At 34.4% G+C, this 23,333-nt stretch overlaps 1 protein-coding gene across 8 annotated transcripts in view; it reads left to right on the top strand.

The window, feature by feature from the left end:
- The window catches only part of TRAPPC8 (trafficking protein particle complex 8), an 88,132-nt gene extending 65,467 nt beyond the window's left edge, over window positions 1-22,665 (top strand). For 7 of the 8 annotated variants that reach the window (XM_038543593.1, XM_038543594.1, XM_038543595.1 and 4 more), the window contains 9 exons: window positions 357-504; window positions 2,546-2,642; window positions 3,859-3,927; window positions 4,015-4,073; window positions 6,302-6,469; window positions 9,719-9,820; window positions 13,145-13,290; window positions 20,608-20,697; window positions 21,625-22,665. In XM_038543593.1, coding sequence (XP_038399521.1) covers window positions 357-504; window positions 2,546-2,642; window positions 3,859-3,927; window positions 4,015-4,073; window positions 6,302-6,469; window positions 9,719-9,820; window positions 13,145-13,290; window positions 20,608-20,697; window positions 21,625-21,859 — 1,114 coding nt within the window. In that variant the 3' untranslated portion in view covers window positions 21,860-22,665. Of the gene's footprint in view, window positions 1-356; window positions 505-2,545; window positions 2,643-3,858; window positions 3,928-3,994; window positions 4,074-6,301; window positions 6,470-9,718; window positions 9,821-13,144; window positions 13,291-20,607; window positions 20,698-21,624 lie in introns of those variants that run through there. The other variant, XM_038543600.1, reaches the window with a different exon arrangement.
- The last annotated feature ends 668 nt before the right edge of the window (window positions 22,666-23,333 follow it).

The following is a 23,333-nucleotide window of genomic DNA, read 5'->3' on the forward strand; positions in this document are numbered from 1 at the left end:
GGAGGGCTTTGAATGCCAGATGAAAGTTTGGGGTTTACTTGATAGGGGATCACTTGCTTCAGAACTGTTGTCAGGGAAGAGGCATAATCCGTATATTGCTACATGAAAATTATTTTCATGTGCTGTACTGATGAGTTTGGTGAGCAGACATGCCCAGAGTTGGGGGACTATTAGTTTCCTTCCAAACTGAGAAGAAAAAATTGAACTGAAGTTATCCTAACTGGATAATTTTACTGTATTATGCTCTTTGTTTTTGAGTATGATTGGTCCTGAGAGCAATAGGTTTTTAAAGAACTAGAGAATCAAAATACATGGAGAGGTTCTTCTATTAAATCTACAATTTTTTATTTCTTCAGCCACAGAATATTAAGACACACTGCAGTCATTTGTACCAGTCGGTCTTTGAATGTACGAGCCACTGTCTGCAGAAGTAATTCTCTTGAAGATGAGGAGGGCAGAGGCGGCAATATGCTAGTCTTTGTGGATGTGGAAAATACCAATACTGTAAGTTGGTTTAAAACTAAATTTTAATTTTAATTACATTTGAAATGTTTCCTTTGTTTTTAGTAAAGGATTTTTTTTTTCCCCACAAGATGTCATAAGCTAGGGATTTGGGAATGTTCATATAGAACAGTGTGAAAACATCTTAATTTTCTATTAGCTTTGTAATTTTAAGTCTCTCTTCAAATAAAAGGACCTGGTGGCATTAATGTGATACATATTCATAAGATATATAGCCCCATATGTGAGTAATTCAGCACCAAATAAATCTGATAAAGTGCTTTCTAGTCTTACCATTTTTTTAAAAAGGTTTTATTTATTTGAGACCGAGAGCATGAGCAGGGAGAGGGGTAGAGAGAGAGAGAGAGGGAGAAGCAGATTCCCCTCTAAGCACGGAGCCCTATGCAGGACTCAATCCCAGAACCTGGGATCATGACCTGACCCTAAGGCAGATGCTTAACTGACTGAGCCACCCAGGCGCCCCTAGTCTCACCATTAAGAATCTATTGATGTAACTAAATTTGCAAAGTTCTGTTAGGATTTCACATTCCATATTAACTTGATAACCTTCACTTACACATTTTTGAGAGTATCATTTTCTTCATATAAAGCATTTCAAACATTTTACCATTCCTATTTATATATTCTAAATATAAAAATGAATATTATAGAAGGGAATGAAATCTCATGAATAAAATATCATCTTAGCTTCAGGTTGATTAAGTTCAGATAACTTCTTTGAAGTGTTACTTATTCTGTAATGTCCTTTGCTTATGGCTTTATAAATTTGTAAGATTGTCTCTTTTTAAGATAAATTGGGGTTTATATGCTAATACTTTGGTGTTCGTCAAAGAAAATAGCATTTGTTCACACAATTTAAAATTTTAATAATTTCAAATTAGCTCTTATTCAGGAGAATAAAAAACTATGTATAATTTAACTTTATGTGCATTGGCTGTGTATTGGGATTCTGATTTGTTATTTTTCTTGTTTGTTTTGTCTTGATGAGAATGAGCGATCTCAGAAAGATTAGAAGAAATAAAAAGAAAATGCTACAGTTTTGATTAAAAATTGACAAGGGGCACCTGGATGGTGCAGTTGATTAAGCCTCTGACTCTTGGCTTTAGACTCAGGTCATGATTTCAGGGTGGTAAGGTCGAGTCTGCTGTACCCCACCCCCAATTGTCCCCCCTACGTCCACCCTTGGGCTTTGTGCTCAGTGTAGGCAGTGTAGGGTCTACTTAAGTTTCTCTCTCTCTCTCTCTGCCCTGCTCTCCCATGCTTACACAGGCGTGCTCTCTCCTCTCTAAAATAAATAAATCTTTTTAAAAAACCGACCACAAATTTGATCTATTAAATACTAACAGTAACTCATTATTACAGCTTCTAATAACTGAATAACTTGTAGTATTTTAAAATTTGCCACTGGGTGTACATTATAGTTAAAAATAGTTCTTAGATAAAATGTTGACTTCTCTGTTTTCTTTAAATATTTTATTTATTTGACAAGAGCACAAACAGGGGAGTGGCAGGCAGAGGGAAAGGGACAAGCAGATTCCCAATGGAGCAGGGTGCCTGATACACAGTTCAATGTGGGGCTCAGTCCCAGGACTCTGGGATCATGACCTGAGTCGAAGGCAGATACTTAACCTACTGAGCCACCCAGGTGTCTCTTGACTTCTCTGTTTAAGCAGGGGGCACTTGGGTACCTCAGTCAGTTAAATGTCCCAACTCTTGATCTCAACTCACAGGTCTTGATATCAGGGTCGTGAGTTCAAGCATGCATTGAGTTTCATTCTGGGTTTGGAGCCTACTTAAAAAACAAAAAACAAAACAAAACAAAAAAAAACACACACAAAAACAATGTTTAAGAAGAGTTTAAGTAACTTAAGCTTTCCAAAACCTATATTGTTTATTTCAAAGTAAAAATTTCATTTTATGTTAATCAGTACTTTGGTAGCAGTGTCAGAATATTGTATTCATTAAAATATTTTAAGTTCATGCTCCTAAGTTCGAAATGACCCTCTTTATTTCTTTTTGATAGAGTGAAGCAGGTGTTAAGGAATTCCATATAGTACAAGTATCAAGCAGTAGCAAACACTGGAGGTTACAGAAATCTGTAAATCTCTCTGAAAACAAAGGTTTGTGCCTTTTTCCCTCTTCATAGTAAATTCTCACATCTTCATTGCTTGCTTTTTTTTTTTTAGTGTAGTATTATAATATAGATTGTTGGTACCTTTTTTATAATGAACTTTTTTAAGCATTAAGTTGTGTGTTCTTTAGTTTGTGAGTGCAAACCAAATTACCTTTCTTAATCCGTTCTTCCTCATCTTTTTATTCTCTTCCACATCTTTCTGTTTGCATTTTCTTTATTCAGTTGGAAAACTGGTGCTTGAGTACATGATCACTTTTAAAATTTCAAATCATACAGAAACATGTAGACTAGAATATGGAAGTTTCTTTTTGTTTCCTTTGCCATCGTAGGCTGTTTTTTCTGTGTATAACAATACCTCTATAGTGATTGATTTTTCTGTGTATTTCCATATATATACACACACACACACACACGCTCAAACAGAAGAATATACATACTTGTGATATATATTGACAAATTGTTTTCCAGAATATTTCTGTCATTTTATTGTCCTGGCATTAATATGAGTATGCCAGTGCTTATAAGAGTGGAGTGAAGCTGACAAAAGGATATTTGCTCTTTCTGGAGAAGAATTATATAGTACATTTCAAAAGATATAAAAATATTTAAACTCATATTTAGCCTTCTAGTAAACCTTACTTTTGGTTTTATACAAAGGAATTAATTCAAAACCCATACATTGAAAGCAGAGTAGTTTATTGCAAGGTTATAGTTAGTACAGAAAAATTCACTGTGGCTTTAATTTAAATTTAATTACAGCTCAAGTCTATTTTTAGTCATTAAAATATATTAACATTTTAAAAGTGTTTGGAATAGTGAGAAAATGCATCATACACAATGTGTACATATAACAATCTGGATATCATGCATGTGAATAAATACTGAAAGGAAACGAAATGATAGATTGATGCAATTGTGGACTTCCTGGTTCCCAGGTTTTGATCTTTTTAAACTTTTTTATCTGTACTGTCTCTCACACACATGCACACATGAATATATATTTCAAGAAAATTGAATTTCATCCTTTAAAAGAGCTGAGTGAAATTTACTTTATGGAGATGAAAACAAAGATGTTTTTCATTAAACATTATTTATAATTATGAATTATTTCCCAGTTTGACTAAGGAAGTTTGAATAATGAATTAGGTTTTACCATGTCATAAGCTGAGAAAGATCTTTGAAATTTTTTCTTTGCTTTCTAGATGCCAAACTTGCCAGTAGGGAGAAGGGAAAATTTTGCTTCAAGGCAATACGGTGTAAAGAAAAAGAAGGTAAATTCATTTTATTTTCATACTTTCTTAATAGCCATTTTATATTTCATGCCAATGATATGATTAGTTTGTTTTCCCGTTTTTCAGTTGCCACACAGCCCTCAGAAAAATATACCTTTGCAGATATCATCTTTGGAAATGAACAGGTATGCAAATAAGCAAATGGCATTTGATTTTTAAAAGTCAAAGTTCTAGAATATCTATTTTGGCAAAACTTTTGCTTTAGTAACCCCCCAAATCTTTTCAACTTTGTTGGGTTTTGCAACTTACTACCTTCATGTTCCAAAACAGACCAGAAATGCTATATGGATTTTATCATTTTAATAGTTAAAACTTCCTTTTGAGAATATCACAGGAAAAAAGTATGATCCTTGGGATTAAAAAACGAAATTGGATTATACAAGGGAACTTACTTAATTAGGGAAAGTGATCACACTGGGACATAAAGGTGTTATTGTCTAGATTTTGGTATATCACATGGTTCTGACATCCAAATAATAAACTTTTCTGTGATTTTAAATATATTGTTTAGGACAGTGATAGTCCAACTTAATTATTCGTAAGATCACCTAAAGCAGTGGTTTACAGACTTACAGAGAATGTGCATATGAGTAATCTGAGGCTCTTGTTAAAATGCGGATTTTAGTTCAGTAGGCCTAGGGGTGGGACCTGAGATTCTAAATTATTATAAGTTGGGTCACCTGGCTGGTGCACTCAATAGAACATGTGACTCTTGATCTTGGGGTTGTGTGTTTAAGCCCACGTTGGATTTAGAGTTTACTTATTATAAAATATGCATACTAAATTATTATAAGCTCCTAGGTGATGTTGAGGTTACCAGTCTACAGACCCTATTTTTGATACAGGAAATTTTGTAAAGATGAAGCTTTGCCTCCCCACCTCTAGAACTGTGGCTCATTACGTCTTGGGTGGAGTTTGGGAATAAGAATTTTCAACCAGCTCTGTAGATAATCTGAATAGGTGATCTGGTGATCTGCTTTGAGAAATACTGGACCAAGAGTGTAAAATTCCATGTAGCTATGCCCTGTTACTGTTATTATTGCTACTATTTCTGTTACTGTTTGTTTTCCTTTGATAATCCTAAACATTCTTATACTTTTGTATTTCTCTTGCTGTTTGCCTTCATCTGACAGACTCTTTATGGCTATCTTTTGACTATTTGAAGAAATAATTTTTTAGAAGTATCTCAATGTACCAAAAGTCCAGTAATTCCAAAACAAGTATGACTTTTGGCGACACTGTGCCGCCTGAATGATTTGAGTTTAGGTTTCATGATTTCAAGTTATTTGTTCTGTTTATTTCTTTTTGAAACTTAAAATCCTTAGAGACATAATCAAGATCCTTAAATTGTATTAAGATTGTAATTTTTATTGTATTTGTTGCCAGATAATTTTGTATAGGAGTACTGAAGAAGGCAGAAACAAAGACATTTTCCCTTTTGATGAATCTGGTTGAGTAAATAGAACTCACCAAGCACTACAGATTAATGAGAAACCTATGGGGACAATTATTTACCAGAAAATAGTTCACTCTTAAAGGGGGAAACATATATTTATTAATATTTAATAATTAACTTGAAACTTAGTATCTATAAAATATAGCCTAGAATGCAGGGAATCATAAGTGTAGGGATTTTACTGTGAAACACAATATTCCATTAAAGGAAATCTTGCAGTTTTGATTCCATTTAATTTTTTTTTTTTTTAAGATTTTATTTATTTATTCATGAGAAACACAGAGAGAGAGAGAGAGGCAGAGACACAGGCAGAGGGAGAAGCAGGTTCCATGCAGGGAGCCTGACATGGGACTCGATCCTGGGTCTCCAGGATCACACCCTAGGCTGAAGGCAGCACTAAACCGCTGAGCCATCCAGGGATTCCTCCATTTAAAATTTTTTTTAAAAATTCTTTTCTTCTCATGTTTTTTTTCCTTCAAGTATAAAAGCCACATTAAGACCAGTAGTTCCATTTGCATTCTGTTTTAATTGGATGTTGTCTGGTGTTCTATCTGAATGAGAAATATTTCTGTTATTTTAATAGTACAAAGAATATTACTTTTCAGTAATTTATTTTTTATTCGTTTTCTTAGAACTACCCATCATCCTCTCTGGATGGTCAAACTTAAAATCCAGTGTAGATTAATTATTTCTAGGTAACAGCTTTAAGATTCAGGGTAATTTGTATCAAATATTTTAGGTGTTTAAATGTCTTATTGTGTTTTATAGCCTTCTTGTATTGACAAATTGACAAGAAATTATTGAATAAAAGCCTTTTGGTATATAGAGAAATATAAATTGTAGCAGGGTATATTTAGTTGAAAACATTTATGTAGATAAGTGATTTTCTTTTAACAGATAATAAGTTCAGCAAGTCCATGTGCAGACTTCTTTTATCGAAGTTTATCTTCTGAATTAAAGAAAGCCCAGCTATCTGTGCATGCAGAAAAACAGTCAATAGAGGATGCTGTGAGATTAATTCAGAAGTGCAGTGAGGTGGATTTGAATATTGTCGTATTATGGAAGGTATGTGTTACTGAATTATTTCAGCAAACCTTATAGTTACTTGAGCCTTAAGCTGAAGAACAAATGTAAGCTGTTACTTTTATTTTTTCTGCTTAAAATTTTCATTTTCAATATTAAAGTTATTTTATAACTTTTTTTAACAGTTCATAATGACTTCTTAAATACTTTTTTTTTTTTAGGATTTTGTTTGAGAGAAAGAGCGCATGAGTGGGAAGGAGGGGCAGAGGGAGGGGGATAAGCAGACTCCCCGATGTGGGGCTTGATCCCAGGATGCTTAACCAACTGAGCTACCCAGGCATTCCCCATAATGAGAAAGAATTCATTAAAATTATATATAGCTTTCTTCTCTGTTATTGTTACTTCTTAGTGGTACTGAGAATATTGTAGATATGATAAGCTCCATGAAAGCGGTATTATTATTAAATCTTTATTGTGGGCATTTTCAAACACTGAAAAAGAAAATATAGTACCATGAATCTTCAGATACGTATTACTCAGGCTCCATATTCACTAATTTGTTGCTGTTCATCTTTCATCTATTCCATTAGCCCCTCTCCTTTGTTTTCTTTTATTTTTGCCTTCCTTTGTTTTTTGCTGTAGTATTTTTTTAATGACATATTTTTTTATCAAATACAAATGCTTCTGTATTTACTTCTTGCAGATGAGGACTTTCTTATTTAACCTAATCCCAGAGTATTTTATCTCACTGAGTCAAATTAACAATAATTCTTAATTATTACCTATTTGTTGGTCTGTTTTCAGTTTTTCCAGATTATTTGAAAATATTTCAGTTTTTTTAAAAATCGGATCCAGATAAGATCCACACATGGCAGACCAGAATGAGATTGTTTAAACCTTAGTCTTAAGATTACCTGAGCTATAATACAAAGGAGGCTTGTTTTTTTAACAATGCACCCATTTGTATCTTATGCATATGTTATAAGAACTTATACATGTTACATATAATATATAATAAGATTATATTATAAAATATAATACTTTTATACTTTTTAAAAAACAATTGGCCTAAGGATATTCTCCGGAACACTATGGAAAGGTTTGATTTTGTGTTGTCTGTAATAAGGGCTCACATAGAGAGATATGCCCAGAGTAGATGATCAGTACATGTATTTTTAAATTGGTTCAGATACCCTATTCTTTTTTACTACATCATACATTTTCTACTAAACTTTTTTGAAACCAAGCGAGCATGAAGTTTTCTTTTTTTTGCATAAGTTTTAATTAAAGCTATTTAAACAAATTGGTACTTTCATTGATTATAAGTGTTTAATATTAAAAAGATCAGTTACACATTTTTAGTGTGAAATGTTGTTGAAGCTTAGAATCAGGATTCTATTTTCAGGCTCAGCGGTATTGTCCCTTAATATAAACCAACCACTCATTAAACGTATACTAACCCTTGGGGTATGTGGCTGCATTCCACAGATTTCTGCCACATAACAGTTTGTAATGTTTCGAGACAAAGTTTTGAGTAAATATATCTGTACTTTGTATTTATTGTTAAGTCCACAGTTAACTTTGGGGAGAAAAGTGTTTATCTTTTAAAAAACAGCCCTCAATAAAAGGCCACTTCTAGTATTGCTGATCACACGAAGAAGAAAACTAAGGTTATGATACTCCTTGGCTAGGAATTGGAAGTTTGAATAGAATAAAGAATAGGATACTAAGTTGGTAGTGTCTTGTATCTGAGATAAGTTTATCGCACACTCATTTGAGAAGTGACTGGTAGATTTTCTTTAGTGAGATCTCTAGATAATGCAAAAATGACACACTGAGGGAAAGGAAACTTGAGAAGTCATTTAAGTTGTGGAGTAGGAAATACAGGTAGCATAGGAGTCTTTCAATAAAATGTACGGGAGGAGAAAAATGAAGAGTTCAGACAACATTTTTCTGAAATATAATTGGAAAAGGGGCATAAAGTAATTCATAACCAATCTTAACCAAACAAAAAGGTTTGTTTTAAAAAGTTAAAGCCTTTGTGCAAAGAGGAGAATACATTATAGAATTCATCATGGCTATGGGTTATTTTTATTCAATCCCATGAGACTATTGGAAAAAACATGACATTTCTCAGAACCTTACCCTGTCCGCATTCATCCACTCAGGTCTACCGCATCAGGTGTATTGGATTGCGTATTGATGGACACGGAGTAGGTCCTGGGCTGTCCTGTTTCTTAGTGCAGCACTACTCCAAGTGTGATCTGCAGATGGCAGACTAGCCATGATAAAATAGAGAAATTGAAAATATGAAATGAAAACATTTAGAAATTTTTATAGCATTTTGGCTCAGAAATTTTGTGTCTGTTGAATATAACAGTAAAAAAAGTTAGACTTGTCAAACATTTTTTAAGCTTTTGTATTTGCATAATGTGATGCTAACAGTATACCAGACCCATTTACATATAACATTTTCTCTGGGACAGAAGTAATTTAAGAGGGTGATGAGTTATATGCTGGAACCAGTTGTGATATAGATGAAATCAGCCTTTTTTTTTTTTTTTAAAGCATATGTACTTATTTAAGATATCCAAGGGTGTGACATTTCCACTTATAAGATTTATGATTAAAAAAAAGATTTATGATTGTACTCACTGATTTTGTTCTACTAGATAAACCATAGGGCATTTCAGAAGCAAGACTATGAGAAAAAATGTTTTGCCTGTATATTGACAGTCCAGTAACAAAAAGGCTTGTGTTATTATAGCACTGTTCTTTTGGACAAGTTTTTTTTTTCTTTTTTCTTTTTTTTTTAAAGATTTTATTTATTTATTCATGAGACAGAGGGAGAGAGAGGCAGAGAGTTTTAATTAAAACTATTTAAAAAATAAATAAATAAAACTATTTAAGAGGCAGAGGGAGAAGCAGGCTCCATGCAGGGAGCCCGATGTGGGACTCGATCCTGGTACTTCAGGATCATGCCCTGGGCCGAAGGCAGGCGCTAAACCTCTGAGCCACCCAGGACCCCTGGACAAGTTTCTTGAGAGCTGTAGAGAAAATTGAAAAAGATTTTAAGATGTGTCCCTTAAATGTCCAGGCCAACTGTGTTAAATTGAGATAAAACACATTTTGACAGATTTCTTTATTGATTGAATAAATAAAAGTGGAAATGCTGACATTCCATAGTGTTGATAATTGTTAAGTAGCCATATTACTAATTCCATCAAATATTGCATTCATTACTTTTGAGGTTACTGCCAAGAAAGGTAACATTTTTGTGCTTTGTCTTAGGCTTATGTAGTAGAAGATAGTAAGCAGCTTATTTTGGAAGGTCAGCATCATGTTCTTCTTCGTACCATAGGAAAAGAAGCCTTTTCATGTCCTCAGAAACAGGTAATAACAGTTTTCTTTGGGTCTTCTTGTGAACTGTGGAGTTTTTGATTGATAGGTTTTTTGGGTTTTGGAAGGGATCTGGTTTGTGCAGCCTTTTATATTGAGATTTGAGTGGGGAGTTGGTGGCAAATAATTAAAATGAGAAATGAACATAAATTAAAATTTATTAGCATCTTGTAAAAGTATTAAGATGCACTTGTGATCTTGAGGTTTCTAATAAATATTCTATATTAAATCTAGAATTCATAGTTATAAAAAGAATTGATTTGCTTGAGAGGAAGGGAAACATGCCCAGACCTCCAGGAAGGCAGAGCATAAAATGTAAAGGATGGCCGGTGGAGAGGTGCAGCAGCTGGTAATAGTGTTTAATGTCTTTTCTCATAAAACACTATTTTATTTTAGTAAAAAGTTCCCATAGGATGTATAAACAAAGTTTAAGCACATCCAGTAATTTAAGCAGTGGCCTTGTATTGTTTATAAATAATGGATCTTACTTTTAAGCTTTTCTCATTATTTTTGAAAGCTTTCATTTTGCAATTTTCAAACTTGCAGAAAAGCTGCAAGATTAGCATAAAAGACTCTCATAGTTTTCACCAGTGGTTAGCATTTTACCTTTGCTTTATGATTTTTTCTCTATTTATGTACACATTGATTTTTTTTTTCTTAATCATTCCCAAGTAATTATTCCCAAGTAAATTGCAGATGTCCTTCTCCTCTGTCCTCATTTTCCTAAGAATAAGGACAGTCTCTTACATAATCACTAAATTCAGGAACTTTAACACTGATACAGTACTCATTTATAGTCCATATTCAAATGTCATCAGAGGTCTCCGTTATATTCTTGTAACAATTATTTTTTCCTAACCAGTATCCAGTTCAGGATCATGCATTACATTTACTTGTCAGGTCTCTGTAGTCTCTTTTAATCTGGAACAGTTTCTGAGCCTTGATCTGTCAGTATGTCACTGACATCTTTGAAGAGCATGGGGCATTTATTTTAATGTAGAATAATACCTCTTTGGGCTTTCCTTGTGTTTCCTCATGATTAGATTAAGATCATGCATTTTTGGCAGAAATACTACAGAATTAATGTTATGTCCTTGCCAGTATATTATATCAAAAAGCACTTGATGTTAATTTGTTTCATTACCAGTGCTGGATCATTTGATTAAGGTGGTATGCACCATATTTGTCTACAGTAAAGTTCTGTTTTTCCTTTCCTTTTCTAATAAGTAATTTGTGGGAGATAATTTGGACCTATGTAATAAATGTCTGATTTCTTATCAGACCTAGGTCCACTAGTTTTAGCATCCATTGGCAATTCTACATCTTGAATCAGTTTTTACTTCAGTAGTTACAAATGGTAATATTCCATTAGGTTTAATGAATATATCAAATTTAACCCCATATCTTTTTCTTTTTTAAAAACTTGGTTGTTTTTGCCTTTGATTAATACAGAAGTCCCAAGTTCTAGTTGTATAGTTACAAGTTTTTGATAATTTGGAACCTCTCAAACATTGGCAGAAATAGTATTTAGAAAATGAAAAAGTGATTGCTATATAAAATTTATTCTTGTTGTATTTTCATTTTACATACCATGAATGGCATATCCATTTTACATATTACATATGTATTTACAATATGTAATTACATTATTTACATAAATATTATAAATTATAGTTACAAAATTACAATATTTACATAAATATTTCCTTTGAAATATTTTTGCACCTTTGAAATATTTTTTATTCTCTTTATATGATTAACTGATCTTGGGATATAAGGCAGTTTCATAATACTGTGAATGATAGATTTGGAGCCCAAAGACTTTCAGATTGTTGACCAAATTACTTGTACAACTTGATGAACTTTAGCTTACTACTCACTTAGAAGACAAAGGTAATAATAGTTCATTAGTCCTTGCCTCTCTTGTGGTAGAACTATCATAAGGTATGAATCAGAAGCTTATTGTCAAATCACTGGACAAATATTTAGCACTGGTTATGAAAATACTTTTCGCTACTCTTAAGCTGGGAGAAGGGAAACTCTTAAATATTCTCTCAATAAATTAGCTCAGGCTTTTGGTATCCTTTTAAGGCCCTTGTTCGTGTGTTTTCCTCCTAATAAGTGGCATATGGAAATTTATTTATAATTTAGAAGTCTCAACAGCTTCTTTTTTTTACATTTAGAATATATTAAACAATAATACATTCTTTGAACTTTTTCTTAAAGTGTAAGATAAATACAGAATAGTTGAATAGCTTATTGAATTTCATGAATTGAAGAACACTCCAGTATAACCAGGACCCGGATCATGAAATAGAACAGAACTAGCACCCTAGAAGTTCTGCTTCTGTTCCTCTTCTTTCCTTCAAAGTAAACCTCTAGTTACTTTTCTCTGACTTAGAAATCAAAAACAAATTTAGTTCTTGCTTTTATAGCTGTATAGATCAGGGATCAGCAAACTTTTTCTGAGAATAATCAGATGGTAATATGTTAGGCTGTGCTGGTTACTCATCTCTGTTGTTGGAGTCCAAAAGCAGCCATAGATAGTATGTAAACAAATGGATATGGCTATTTCAATAAAACTTTCTTTACAAAAACAGATAACAGGCTGGATTTGGCCCCTGGGACTATAGTTTGCCAATCCCTAGTGCAGAGCAAAATCCCAACTAGGCTAGCATGGAATTAAAAATAAAAAATCAGAACTTTCCTGGATGGTAAAAAAAAAAAATGGAGTAAAAATGATTTAAAAAGATAATAGTAGGAAGGGGATGATATTCTCTGTTTTCCTTTAGGTGATAATGATACCTACTGAAATCTTTACCGTGTGCCTGACACTGGCTATCTTGAGACTTCTAGATGCATGTTAACCTTCAGTTAGTACAGATGAAACGCTGTCATCTCTAAAACACAGCAGTCTATTGACAAAGTGAAATTTTAAGGCAATTTTAGTTCTTCAACTATTAAAGCAGGTGCTATATAATTAATTCAGTGTCTGTGACTTAAGTACTAAGTAATAAGGAATTTTACCAAATGAGAACCACAGCAGATTTTGAATACCTTATCCAAGATCATAGAGTTAGTATGTGAAGTTCCTAGAATTCAAATCTAACTCCAGCACATAAGGAATGAATAAATGATTCTGATCCTAGATTCTTTATCCTAAATTGTATCACTGATGAATATGTTAGTTTAACAGCAGAAAAAGTATTGTATTGTTTGTGCTTTCCTTTGTCTCAACTGGTTTTAACTTATTTTGTTTGTATATGCCATATTTTAACAAGATGTTTTTATTGTCATATATTTTTTTTCTTTTCTCAGGAGCCACCAGAAATGGAACTATTAAAATTTTTCAGGCCAGAAAACACTACAGTTCCTTTAAGACCATCAGTAGAGCAGCTTTCTAATCTCATTAAAACGAGTCTTCACTATCCAGAATCATTCAATCATCCATTTCATCAAAAAAGGTCTGAGGCTTATTTTTGTTAAGATTTTTCTACAATGCATGTGTGCGCACACTTGCACATACTCTTATTTATTTAACAATGGAATTAACCCAAATAATAGAAGAAATTTAGAATAATATTGAGTGTATGGAAATTGCTCTTAAGTAATTTACCCTTTACTACAATTACTGTGTATTGGAGCTCTGGTTAGAGATGGATATTGCATTCGACACCTCAGTTGCCGATAGTTTCCTTTTGGTGAGCAGGTTTATCATTAAGTCAGAAACAAGGAAAAAATATTGTATCATTTTGTTTTTGTTTTAGACACATACTAAATGTAAGAAATGACTATAGACTCATCAAACAGTCCAAATTTAGACAGCACTATTAAGATTTACTAAGTGCTAAAATTCTTGGGGAATAATGTTCAGTAAACCCTTGAACATGCAGTTCAAACTATATGGGTCTGTTTCTACATGATCTTTTTTGATAAATACAATACTATAAATGTATTTTCTCTTAAGGATTTTTTATTTTTTATTATTATTTTTACTAGAAGACTTCAATCCCACTTTTAATAATGGAATATCCAGATAAAAATTAATAAACAGCTGACATAAAGAACATTATAGACCAAATATACCTATCAGACATGTTCAGGAGATTGAATCCAACAACAGAAGAAAATGCATTCTTCTCAAGTGTACACAGAACATTCTTAAGAATTTTCTTAATAACATTTTCTTTTCTCCAGCTTACCTTATTTTAAGAATATAGTATATAATTCATATAACATACCAAATATGTGTTATTTGACAGTTTATGTTATTGGTAAGGCTTTGAGTCAACTGTAAGCTGTAAGTAGTTAAGTTTCTGGGTAGTCAAAAGGAATACACAGATTTTTCGCTATGTAGGGGTTGGCACCCCTAACTCCTGTGTTGTTCAAGGGGCATCTATCTATATTTGTAATTTTGGTAAATAGCTTGATTACATAAACTTAAGATTCTAAAAATAAAAAAGTCCTAAGTCAGATGACACTTCAAAAAATTGCTGGTTTGCAGCAATAAGAAAAGATGGAAAGAAGTCTCTTAGCACCACTCTGTAAGTGATAATTGAAGGTATGAATTTTGGTGAAAAGTCTACCCTACATAAGGGTGGGGTAGGGTGGGATAGAACAAGAAGAGAACAGTGACCTGCAGAACAATGACATCTGAGAAAAGAGTTAAAGGAAAAGGAATACACAAAGAATACTAGTTGAGAGGTAATTAGAAGACCAATGAGGAGAAAGCGTTATCTCAAAAGTTGAGAGAGAACAGTTCAAAGAGAGAAAAATAATATAAATGTTTAAGATGCTGCAGAAATGTCAAGCAGTAAATGGACCAAAACATTATTTATTGGATCTGACAATAAGAGACCATTGATGGTTTCTTAGAAGAATGTTACTATGCAATGGGAGTGGAATCAGAATATAATAGGTTTAGGAGAGATTGGGAGGTAAGTAAATAAAGTGTAATCTACAAGTATAGACCACTCTTTCAGGAAGCTGGGCTATTAACAGAGATCCCAGAATATCTATTCAGTATTGTTTTCTTACTAGGTAGGATATGGATGTGTTTATGGTCCTGAAGGAGATGATGGGATACAGGGAGAATAACAGAATCCTTAATAGGTGGAAAGATACACCAAAGAATGACAGGTTTAGCTTTGTACTTGCTATTGAAACAGGGACAGAAGAAGGTAGGGAGAAATTTTAACATGTTCACACATTATGGAGTGCCTCCATTTTGGGTATGTTTCTAGGAGCAAGGTTAACTACACAAAGTAATATAGGAGGTAAGAGAATAAAGGATAGAACATTTTTGAGAAGTGAGATTTAAGGCTAACTTCTGAGAGGAATGAGAAGAAACTGGCTAAGAACACATTGCTAGGCAAAATTAAGACCTTGACAGAGAGTTAACATCAGACTTACTTACTTACTTACTTAATTTATTTTTAAGATTTTATTTATTCATGAGCAACACAGAGAGGCAGAGAGAGAGGCAGAGACACAGGCAGAGGGAGAAGCAGGCTCCATGAAGGGAGCCCGACAGGGACTCAATCCCTGGTCCCCAGGATCACACCCTGGGCTGCAGGCGGCGCTAAACCGCTGTGCCACCGGGACTGCCCCATCAGACATATTTAAAAAGTAACTTAAATGGTACTCACCACATTTAAACCTTTTCATTGTTAAATATAACACACAGAAAAGTGCTCAAAAACAAAAATATTTGACCATGGTGATTTTTTTCTCCACAAAGTTAACACCCAAATAACCACATCTATTTAGGAAATAGAATATTGCAAGCATCAAGAAGCCCCCTGTGTATTCCTTCCCAGTCACTACCCCATGAACCCGCAATATTGATAGTTGCTGCTTTGCTTAATTTTTCTAAATACATATATCTATAGTTTGATTTTTGTGGGGCATTTTATGAACTTCTTATAAGTGGAATTATAGAGTATATTCTTTTTATGTCCAGCATCTTTCACTCAATATTATGTTAGTAATTGCCAACTATTACATAAAACAGGATTTTCATTGCCACGTGAATGTTTCAACATACCAGAACAGTTTATCTGTTTATCTACTTTACTACTGATGGACTTCTGGATTGTTTTCATACTTGATTTCTTTTGAATTCTGTGAATAATCTTGTGTATAATCTCCGGGTGTATGTGTGCTTGCCTCTTTTTTTTTTTTAATTTTTATTTATTTATGATAGTCACAGAGAGAGAGAAAGAGGCACAGACACAGGCAGAGGGAGAAGCAGGCTCCATGCACTGGGAGCCTGATGTGGGATTCCATCCCGGGTCTCCAGGATCGAGCCCAAGAGCTAGGTACAGCTAGGTACATGCACCGGGAGCCTGATGTGGGATTCGATCCCGGGTCTCCAAAGGCAGGCGCCAAACCGCTGCGCCACCCAGGGATCCCTTTTTTTTTTTTTTTTTTTTTTTGGTATTTAGGAATTTCTCGAAAGTAGTCTAACCAACTTGGACATCCCACTAGCAGTATATGGGAATTCCCTTTGTTCCATGTCAGATTTTAAAAATTTTAACCATTTAAGTTATTTATAAAATCCTTTTTGTCCAGGTCTTAATGTTCTAATATGCAGCCATAGGTGAGGGAAAAAATTTTTGTTTTATCCCTGTTGAACCTGTCTTGACATCTTGTACTTTTCATGGGTAGTTTTAATTCCCTGATGTTTCATTTTAAACCTATTGTTTTACTTTGTCTCTCTTTATTGGACCTGTTCTTTATGTACTTCCTGAATATCTTCGATTCCACAGTGCTTCTTTTTAACCTTAGTAGTTAAAGCTTTGGCTATGCCTTAGAGACAAGGATTAAATATCCTTGGAATTTTCCACATGATTCTGTTGGAGTTAAAAAGCATCATAGAATCTAGGCAGTGCAGGGTAGTATGTGAAGCAGGGCAGGTTTGATCAAGCTAAAGTAGAGTAGTGGGTTAAAAATAAAACCACAATTAAATAAAACTGTGCATGGAAGTATGTGAAAACAAGACAGGTTAGATAAGGATCAATAAAATGTGGCAGTTTTTTTCCAACCCTCCTGGCTGCACATTAGAATTACCTGGAGAATTTTTGAAAATCCCAGTGCTCAATGCCAGTTAAAGCAGAATCTCTGGGAATAGGACCCAGGCATCTGTATTTTTTAAATGTCCTCATCTGATACCAGCATGCATCCATATCAGTCATTATTGCCACAGTAATGTTTTAAAACAAACCACTCCAGAATTCAGTAGCCTACAAGGTATTCTTGCACTCATGGACGTGCAGGTCAACTACCATTTAGCTTGAAGCTCATCTCCAAGCTTTGGGTTGGTTGGGTTGCTGTCTGCACCACATATATATTGGGCTCAGTCCAAATGAGCAGCAGCTACTTGGATATGTTCTTCTCATGGCATATCTCTCTCGAGTACAAATGTGAACCATATTGTAATAGCACACTTATGGCTTCTGTTGACATCAAAGACATTAATATTCCATCGGCTAATTAGCCTCACCTTCACAGTCAACAAGGATGATTCACAGTCCCCCAATAGGAAGGGTGAGGGGAGTGCTAAACAGTAATTTTAGTTACACTACAGTTACCATGAGTGAGAAACACTGAAATTGAGGGCCAAAGTGATTGGTCATCCTAGTGAAACTAAGATTAGAAGTATAATTGAGTGAGAGAGCTGGCAAGATGGAAGATAGTTGTTAAGAGAGTGGAGTGGCAGAGTATTATTGCAGAGGTAGCTGTTTTAGGTGACTAAAAATTATCCCTATATGGTCATGGAAAGTAGGCAGTTGAGTTGTGTATAATACTGAATTTGGGAAGGTGTTGAATGAGTTAAGACAGTAAAGTTGTCCACATGATGACAAGTCTCTTAGGATTAAAAAGAAGAAAGCAAATTCATGCTGAAGCTTTTAATAATTTAAGCCAATAGCTGATATGGAAGAGAAGCCTAGAGCAGTGTCTCTCATCTAGGTGGTATGCCGCTGCTTCACAGATTTATAAGATGAATGGGTGTTGGGAGGTGAAACAGACTCTTCCCTCATCTTTACCTAGGATATTTCAAAATACTCCTCCTTTCCCGTTTCCCCAGAGAATCTGCTGTACTGAGTTACTGTTGGTGGTTTAGTATGTCAGTATGAGGACATAAAAAAAAGATAAAAACTGTGGAGTAGTTTATGACAAAAAATGGATGTTTTGACAGAAGAGATAGGAAGAAGAAATCATCAAGAAGTGGCATTGAGAACTACATTAATGATACACTCTGACCGAAGCTGTGGAAGACTTTGGAAGAAAAACAGTACCTATTGTTGAGAGGGCTATGGAGAAAGCTGTGTACTCAGCCAAATTTCAGTTAAAGTAAGACTAGAAACATAAAGAGAAGAGATTGAGGACCTTTAGGGGAGTGTTCCTTCATGTAAACAGAAAGGCAGGAGGGAATGGGACAGTAAAAGGTTTGACTACAGCAGTAGCACCCAGGCCTTACAGGAATTAGAATATGAGAAATAGGGGCACCTGGGCAGCTCAGTGGTTGAGCGTTGGCCTTTAGCTCAGGTTGTGATCCCGGGGCCCTGGGGTCGAGTCCTGCATCAGTCTCCTCACAGGGAACCTGCTTCTCTCTCTGCCTATGTCTGCTTCTCTCTGTGTCTCTCTCATGAGTAAGTAAATCTTTAAAAAAAAAAAAAAATGAGAAAGAATATATGGCCAGTGATAACAAAATGTGAAACATAATGAGTTTAGCTGTCATAGCTTTCAAAATAAGAAGTCATATTAGACATTGTTTATGGAGCTTTTGGACCTGTGCTAGGCAGTATTCTCAGCACTTTAGCATATTTGATCTTACCTAATCATCATAACGAGCCCAAGAGCTAGGTACAGCTATTGTTCCTGTTTTACAGTTGAGAAAACCAAGGTACAGAATTGTTGAGCTCATTTTTGAACTATAACTGTAGAACCCAGGCCTTTAATAATGCTAAACTTGGTGGCAGGGGGATAGTTGTCAGCAGTTTGGTCTCTAGGTACTCTGTGTGGCTGATCAGATCAGCATTTTTGAAAGACTGTTGTATAAAGTGGTTTTTAAAATGTGGTCTCCGACCAGTAGCCTTAGCATTGTCTGGGAACTTGTTAAAGTGCAAATCCTTGAGCCATACCCCCAACCTCCTGAACCAGAACTGGGAGTGGGGCCCAGCAGTCTTTTTTTAACCTACCCACCAGGTGATACTGATGCTTGTTCAAGTGTGAGAAGCACAGTATGAGCAACACCCCATGTAAAGAATGGATTGCAGCCGGGCACTAATCGAGAGGCTGTTGTAGTATACCAAGAGACAAGATACCTTAAACTAGTAAGGAAAATGAAGATCAAGTGAATTAATCAGGTTCCAGAGATGTGTGGGAGAAAGAATTGACAGAAATTTGTGAAGAATAATAGAAAACTAGGAATGGGGACTTGGCGAGGCAGTAACTCCGTTCCCAAGTAGGAAGCAGCACTTAGTATAGTGCCCAAGGTTTACTGGGGCGGATGCGGGGGTGGGGGTGGGGTGCTGACCACTGACACAGGGTCAGCACCGCCTGAGGAGGAGAAGGAATGAACTTAATGAGTTTGGTTTGGGGCTAGGAAACAGCCAGATGTTCACATTTCTAGAGGCATTTAGATAAGGCGTGGAGAATTTGGCATTTGAGGATCAAAAAATTCCTGAGGTTTTGCTTTGTGTTACAAATTATGCAACTGGAATTAACCAAAAAGGTGCTTCAGACTGAAAACCTACTCAATAGTCTTGATTGCTTTCCTTTCCTTGTGAGAAGTTTGATTTGTGGGGGAGGTAAGGGCATAGCACCAGCACAAGTGAAGGACATGTTTTTGATTTATCTGAGCTTTTTGGTTAGGAGAAATCTGTTATTTGCAGTCTTGTTTGGAAAACATTTGTCAGTAAGAGGATATACCATTTCTGAAAGCATAAAATACATTGAGCATATTTTTAGTCATTTTGTGTGCACTTATAAGGTTACCATATTTTATTTTTTACTATCTCTTTATTCTTTGTATTTATACAATAAAATATTAACATGTAACCAGGCTTCTTTTGTGCCTAGGTTATGTTTATTTTTTATGTTCTTGATTTAAAATCTGTACCAGTCTTTTCATACGTCTTCCTCTGTCATCGCCTGTCCATTCTTTGCTTAATAATGCTTTAGTAATCTATTAATTACAAAGCGATATCAGAAACTGAATTACCTGAGCAAATGTGTCCACTTAAAAAGGTTTTCCTCATAATTTGTTGTATAGGATTAGTTTTAGTTTCTAAAATAGTTTCTAGAAGTAAAATCTTTGGTAGAAAAGCAAATGTCAATCAAGGTCAAATTCTCAAAGTAATTTTCAAGAAACATAAAGAGAACAGGATTAGTTGTTGGCATTTTCAGAATTTATTTTTACTTCATTGATCTTTCCTGGTTGCAGTTATTTATGTTATAAACTTTTGTTTTTCATTTTGAGAAATAATTACCAAGAAACACTTTGGTTGTTTTTTAAGAGTAGCTCTAATAAATGGAAACAAAATGACTTTGTGGATGTGTGTGTTCTGGTATTTAACATTCAGGCATTGTTGGAACATGTTTTTCTTCTTAATTACACAAATACTGTGTCTTGAATAATTTTGGAACTCAGTTTTTTCCTTTCTTGAATCTGATTGTTTTTAAGGATCTTGTTTAGGTATTTGTGAGTGTTATTTTCAAGAAAGTTGATTTAAAAAATAAAATGACAGCTTAACCTCTCTATTTTCCTTCCACAGTCTTTGTTTGGTACCAGTCACCCTTTTACTATCCAATTGTTCTAAGGCTGATGTTGATGTAATAGTTGATCTTCGGCATAAAACAACAAGGTAAAGATTCACTTAGTGCAAGATTATTTTTTAGTTTAGGATTTATTTAAGAACAGTTTAATATTTTGAGTTATGCCTATAAGGACTTAACACAGAGGAAGTTTACTCAGATGTGCCCTGGATTTGTGTTTGACGTAACAGAAGTGTTACAGAAGAATTACTGCAGATTGTCTCAGCATTACAGCAGTGACGGAGTGACAAGCAATTTCCAAAAGCAACAGATTGTTTTGATCAGAGACAAATTTTTTGTAAAGTTTGTTGGTGATGGAAAATCAAGTTTGCAACAGAAGTTTTTTTAAAGGGTTTTTTTAAAATTATTAAATAATTAAAAAAATATAAGTCCATACTCCCATATCTGATATCTCAAGAGCTAGATGCTTTTTGGAATGCAGAAATTTTTGGATTTTTAGAAAATTCATGTGAAGTATACACAGATTATTATTGTATAACACCCCAGATAGGAACTGGGTCAGCTCTCTGGAGTCCAGACATGTTCTATGTATGATTATGTGTGTCATAAATTCACTAATGCCTTACTGGTAGATAATAGGTTGCTCTCCATTTTTCAGCATTATAAACAGTTTTAGTATTATAAACATTCCTGTATACAAGTTTATTTTTAGGTACGGATAATCAGTTGGTTAAAAGCTGAGGTTTGAAATCAGGTTCCATCATTTACTAGCTGCTATTGTGAGCATTAATTGAGATAACACTTATGGCTAGAACATAGTAACTGTTAACAAATGTTAGCTATTATAGCACTAGTAATACTAGCTATTGCCATTATTGTTGTTATTAATAAATAGTTGGCTTTATGAACTAGTTTCTAGAAGTAAAATCGCTAGATGAATGTGTTACTGGGACTTCAGGAAAAAATTTATAAAGAAAAAAACCCCTCCAACTTACTGTTTTCTTTCTCCCACATAGTCCAGAAGCATTGGAAATCCATGGGTCATTTACATGGCTTGGACAAACACAATATAAACTTCAGCTTAAAAGCCAGGAGATTCACAGTTTGCAGCTGAAAGCATGCTTTGTTCATACAGGTGTTTATAACCTTGGAACGCCTAGAGTATTTGCCAAGTTATCGGACCAAGTTACAGTGTTTGAAACAAGTCAGCAGAACTCCATGCCTGCCCTGATCATCATCAATAATGTGTGACAACTTGCACATTTGTACTGATATCCACAAGAATCAGTTTTATTTTACTGAATGAGTTTTAACAGCAGTATTTGAAATACCTAACTTGTTATGGAGGTTGGTGTTGGATTGCTGCAAAATACTTTCGACTTGTCAGTGTGTTGATGATGCAAAGCACGTGGGACTGAGAATACTTATTCTTTTTTTGTATTTCTTTAAACCCTGGTAATAATTTACATGCTCATAATACAGAATTTCAACATATCCATGCACCTTATTAAGCCCTGTCTTAAAAACCAATGTCTAAGTCTGCTGTTACAACTTATTGATGGTATATGAATATAACAGATGATTCTGAGGAGAGAAAGGCCTTGTTGGCAATACTCCTGTTAAGCCATTAGTCTATAAATTCCAGCTTTACTGTGAAGTTCTATAGAGTGTTAAATACAAATTTTCCTGTCTTGCTTCACACAATTCTCTAAAATCAGTTTTGAACTTTGGTTATAGAGTCTTCATACTTCAGTATCTGGTGGTTCCTATGGCTTATACATAACTTTGTAAAAAGAAAATTTTTTCTGATGCTTTGAATATAGTTTTGAAAGGAGTTTGACTTTTTTTCCCCTCATTCATCTCAGCATAGGGTGCACTATTTCACAATATGAAATTTTTTGTCATTTAAATTATCATATTCTTTATTATGTAACTTTAACAATTGAGTTGATCTGTTTAAAATATAAATCTACTCAAGTTAATTAAAAATAAGCTTTTCAAAAATGTATTATATTTATAACAAATGTAAATAGAATAAAGACATGCTATTCACTGTATAGACTTATGAGATGCTTTTTTTTTAAATTCAGAGGACTTAATATATTCTTTATCTAAAACAAATACCAACAATATTAATTATAGCAGGCCAAACCAATTTCCTGAGATAGCTTTGTTTGCAAACATGAAGTGCAGCCTTTGTTCCTGCATTCCTTGGTGGCCTTGTTTTACATGAGCAAATGAATTTTGTCTTTAAACATGTCCTGTCTGATGCCCAGTTACAAATCTGGATAATTGTTTTATATTCTAGGAGAAAGGAAGATCATGCTTACTGAACTGTTGAAAAAAACCACATTGCAGGGGTGCCCGGGTGGCTCGGTTGGTTAAGGGTCTGCTGTCGGCTCAGGTCATGATCTCAGGGTTGGTTCTGAGATTGAGTTCTGCATTGGGCTCACTGCTTGGTGAGGGGTCTGCTTCTCCCGCTACCCCTCCCTACTGCTCATGCTCTCTTTCTCTCAAATAAGTAAATAAAATCTTAAAGCAAAACATTACAGACTGAAGCTGGGTATGGTAGCCTAGGTGCTTTAGTCTTCTTGCTAAAGAGTCTAAAGAGTAAATAGAGAAGAAAACATCTTATTAAGACAAAGTGTTAACAATATAGTCCCTTATTAGTAGACCAGAATCTAGAAGAAGAAAGTCTAGAGAGAAGAGACCATCATTTGGGGCT

The sequence above is a fragment of the Canis lupus genome, chromosome 7 (assembly GCF_011100685.1).
Source record: "Canis lupus familiaris isolate Mischka breed German Shepherd chromosome 7, alternate assembly UU_Cfam_GSD_1.0, whole genome shotgun sequence".
NCBI lineage: Eukaryota > Metazoa > Chordata > Mammalia > Carnivora > Canidae > Canis > Canis lupus.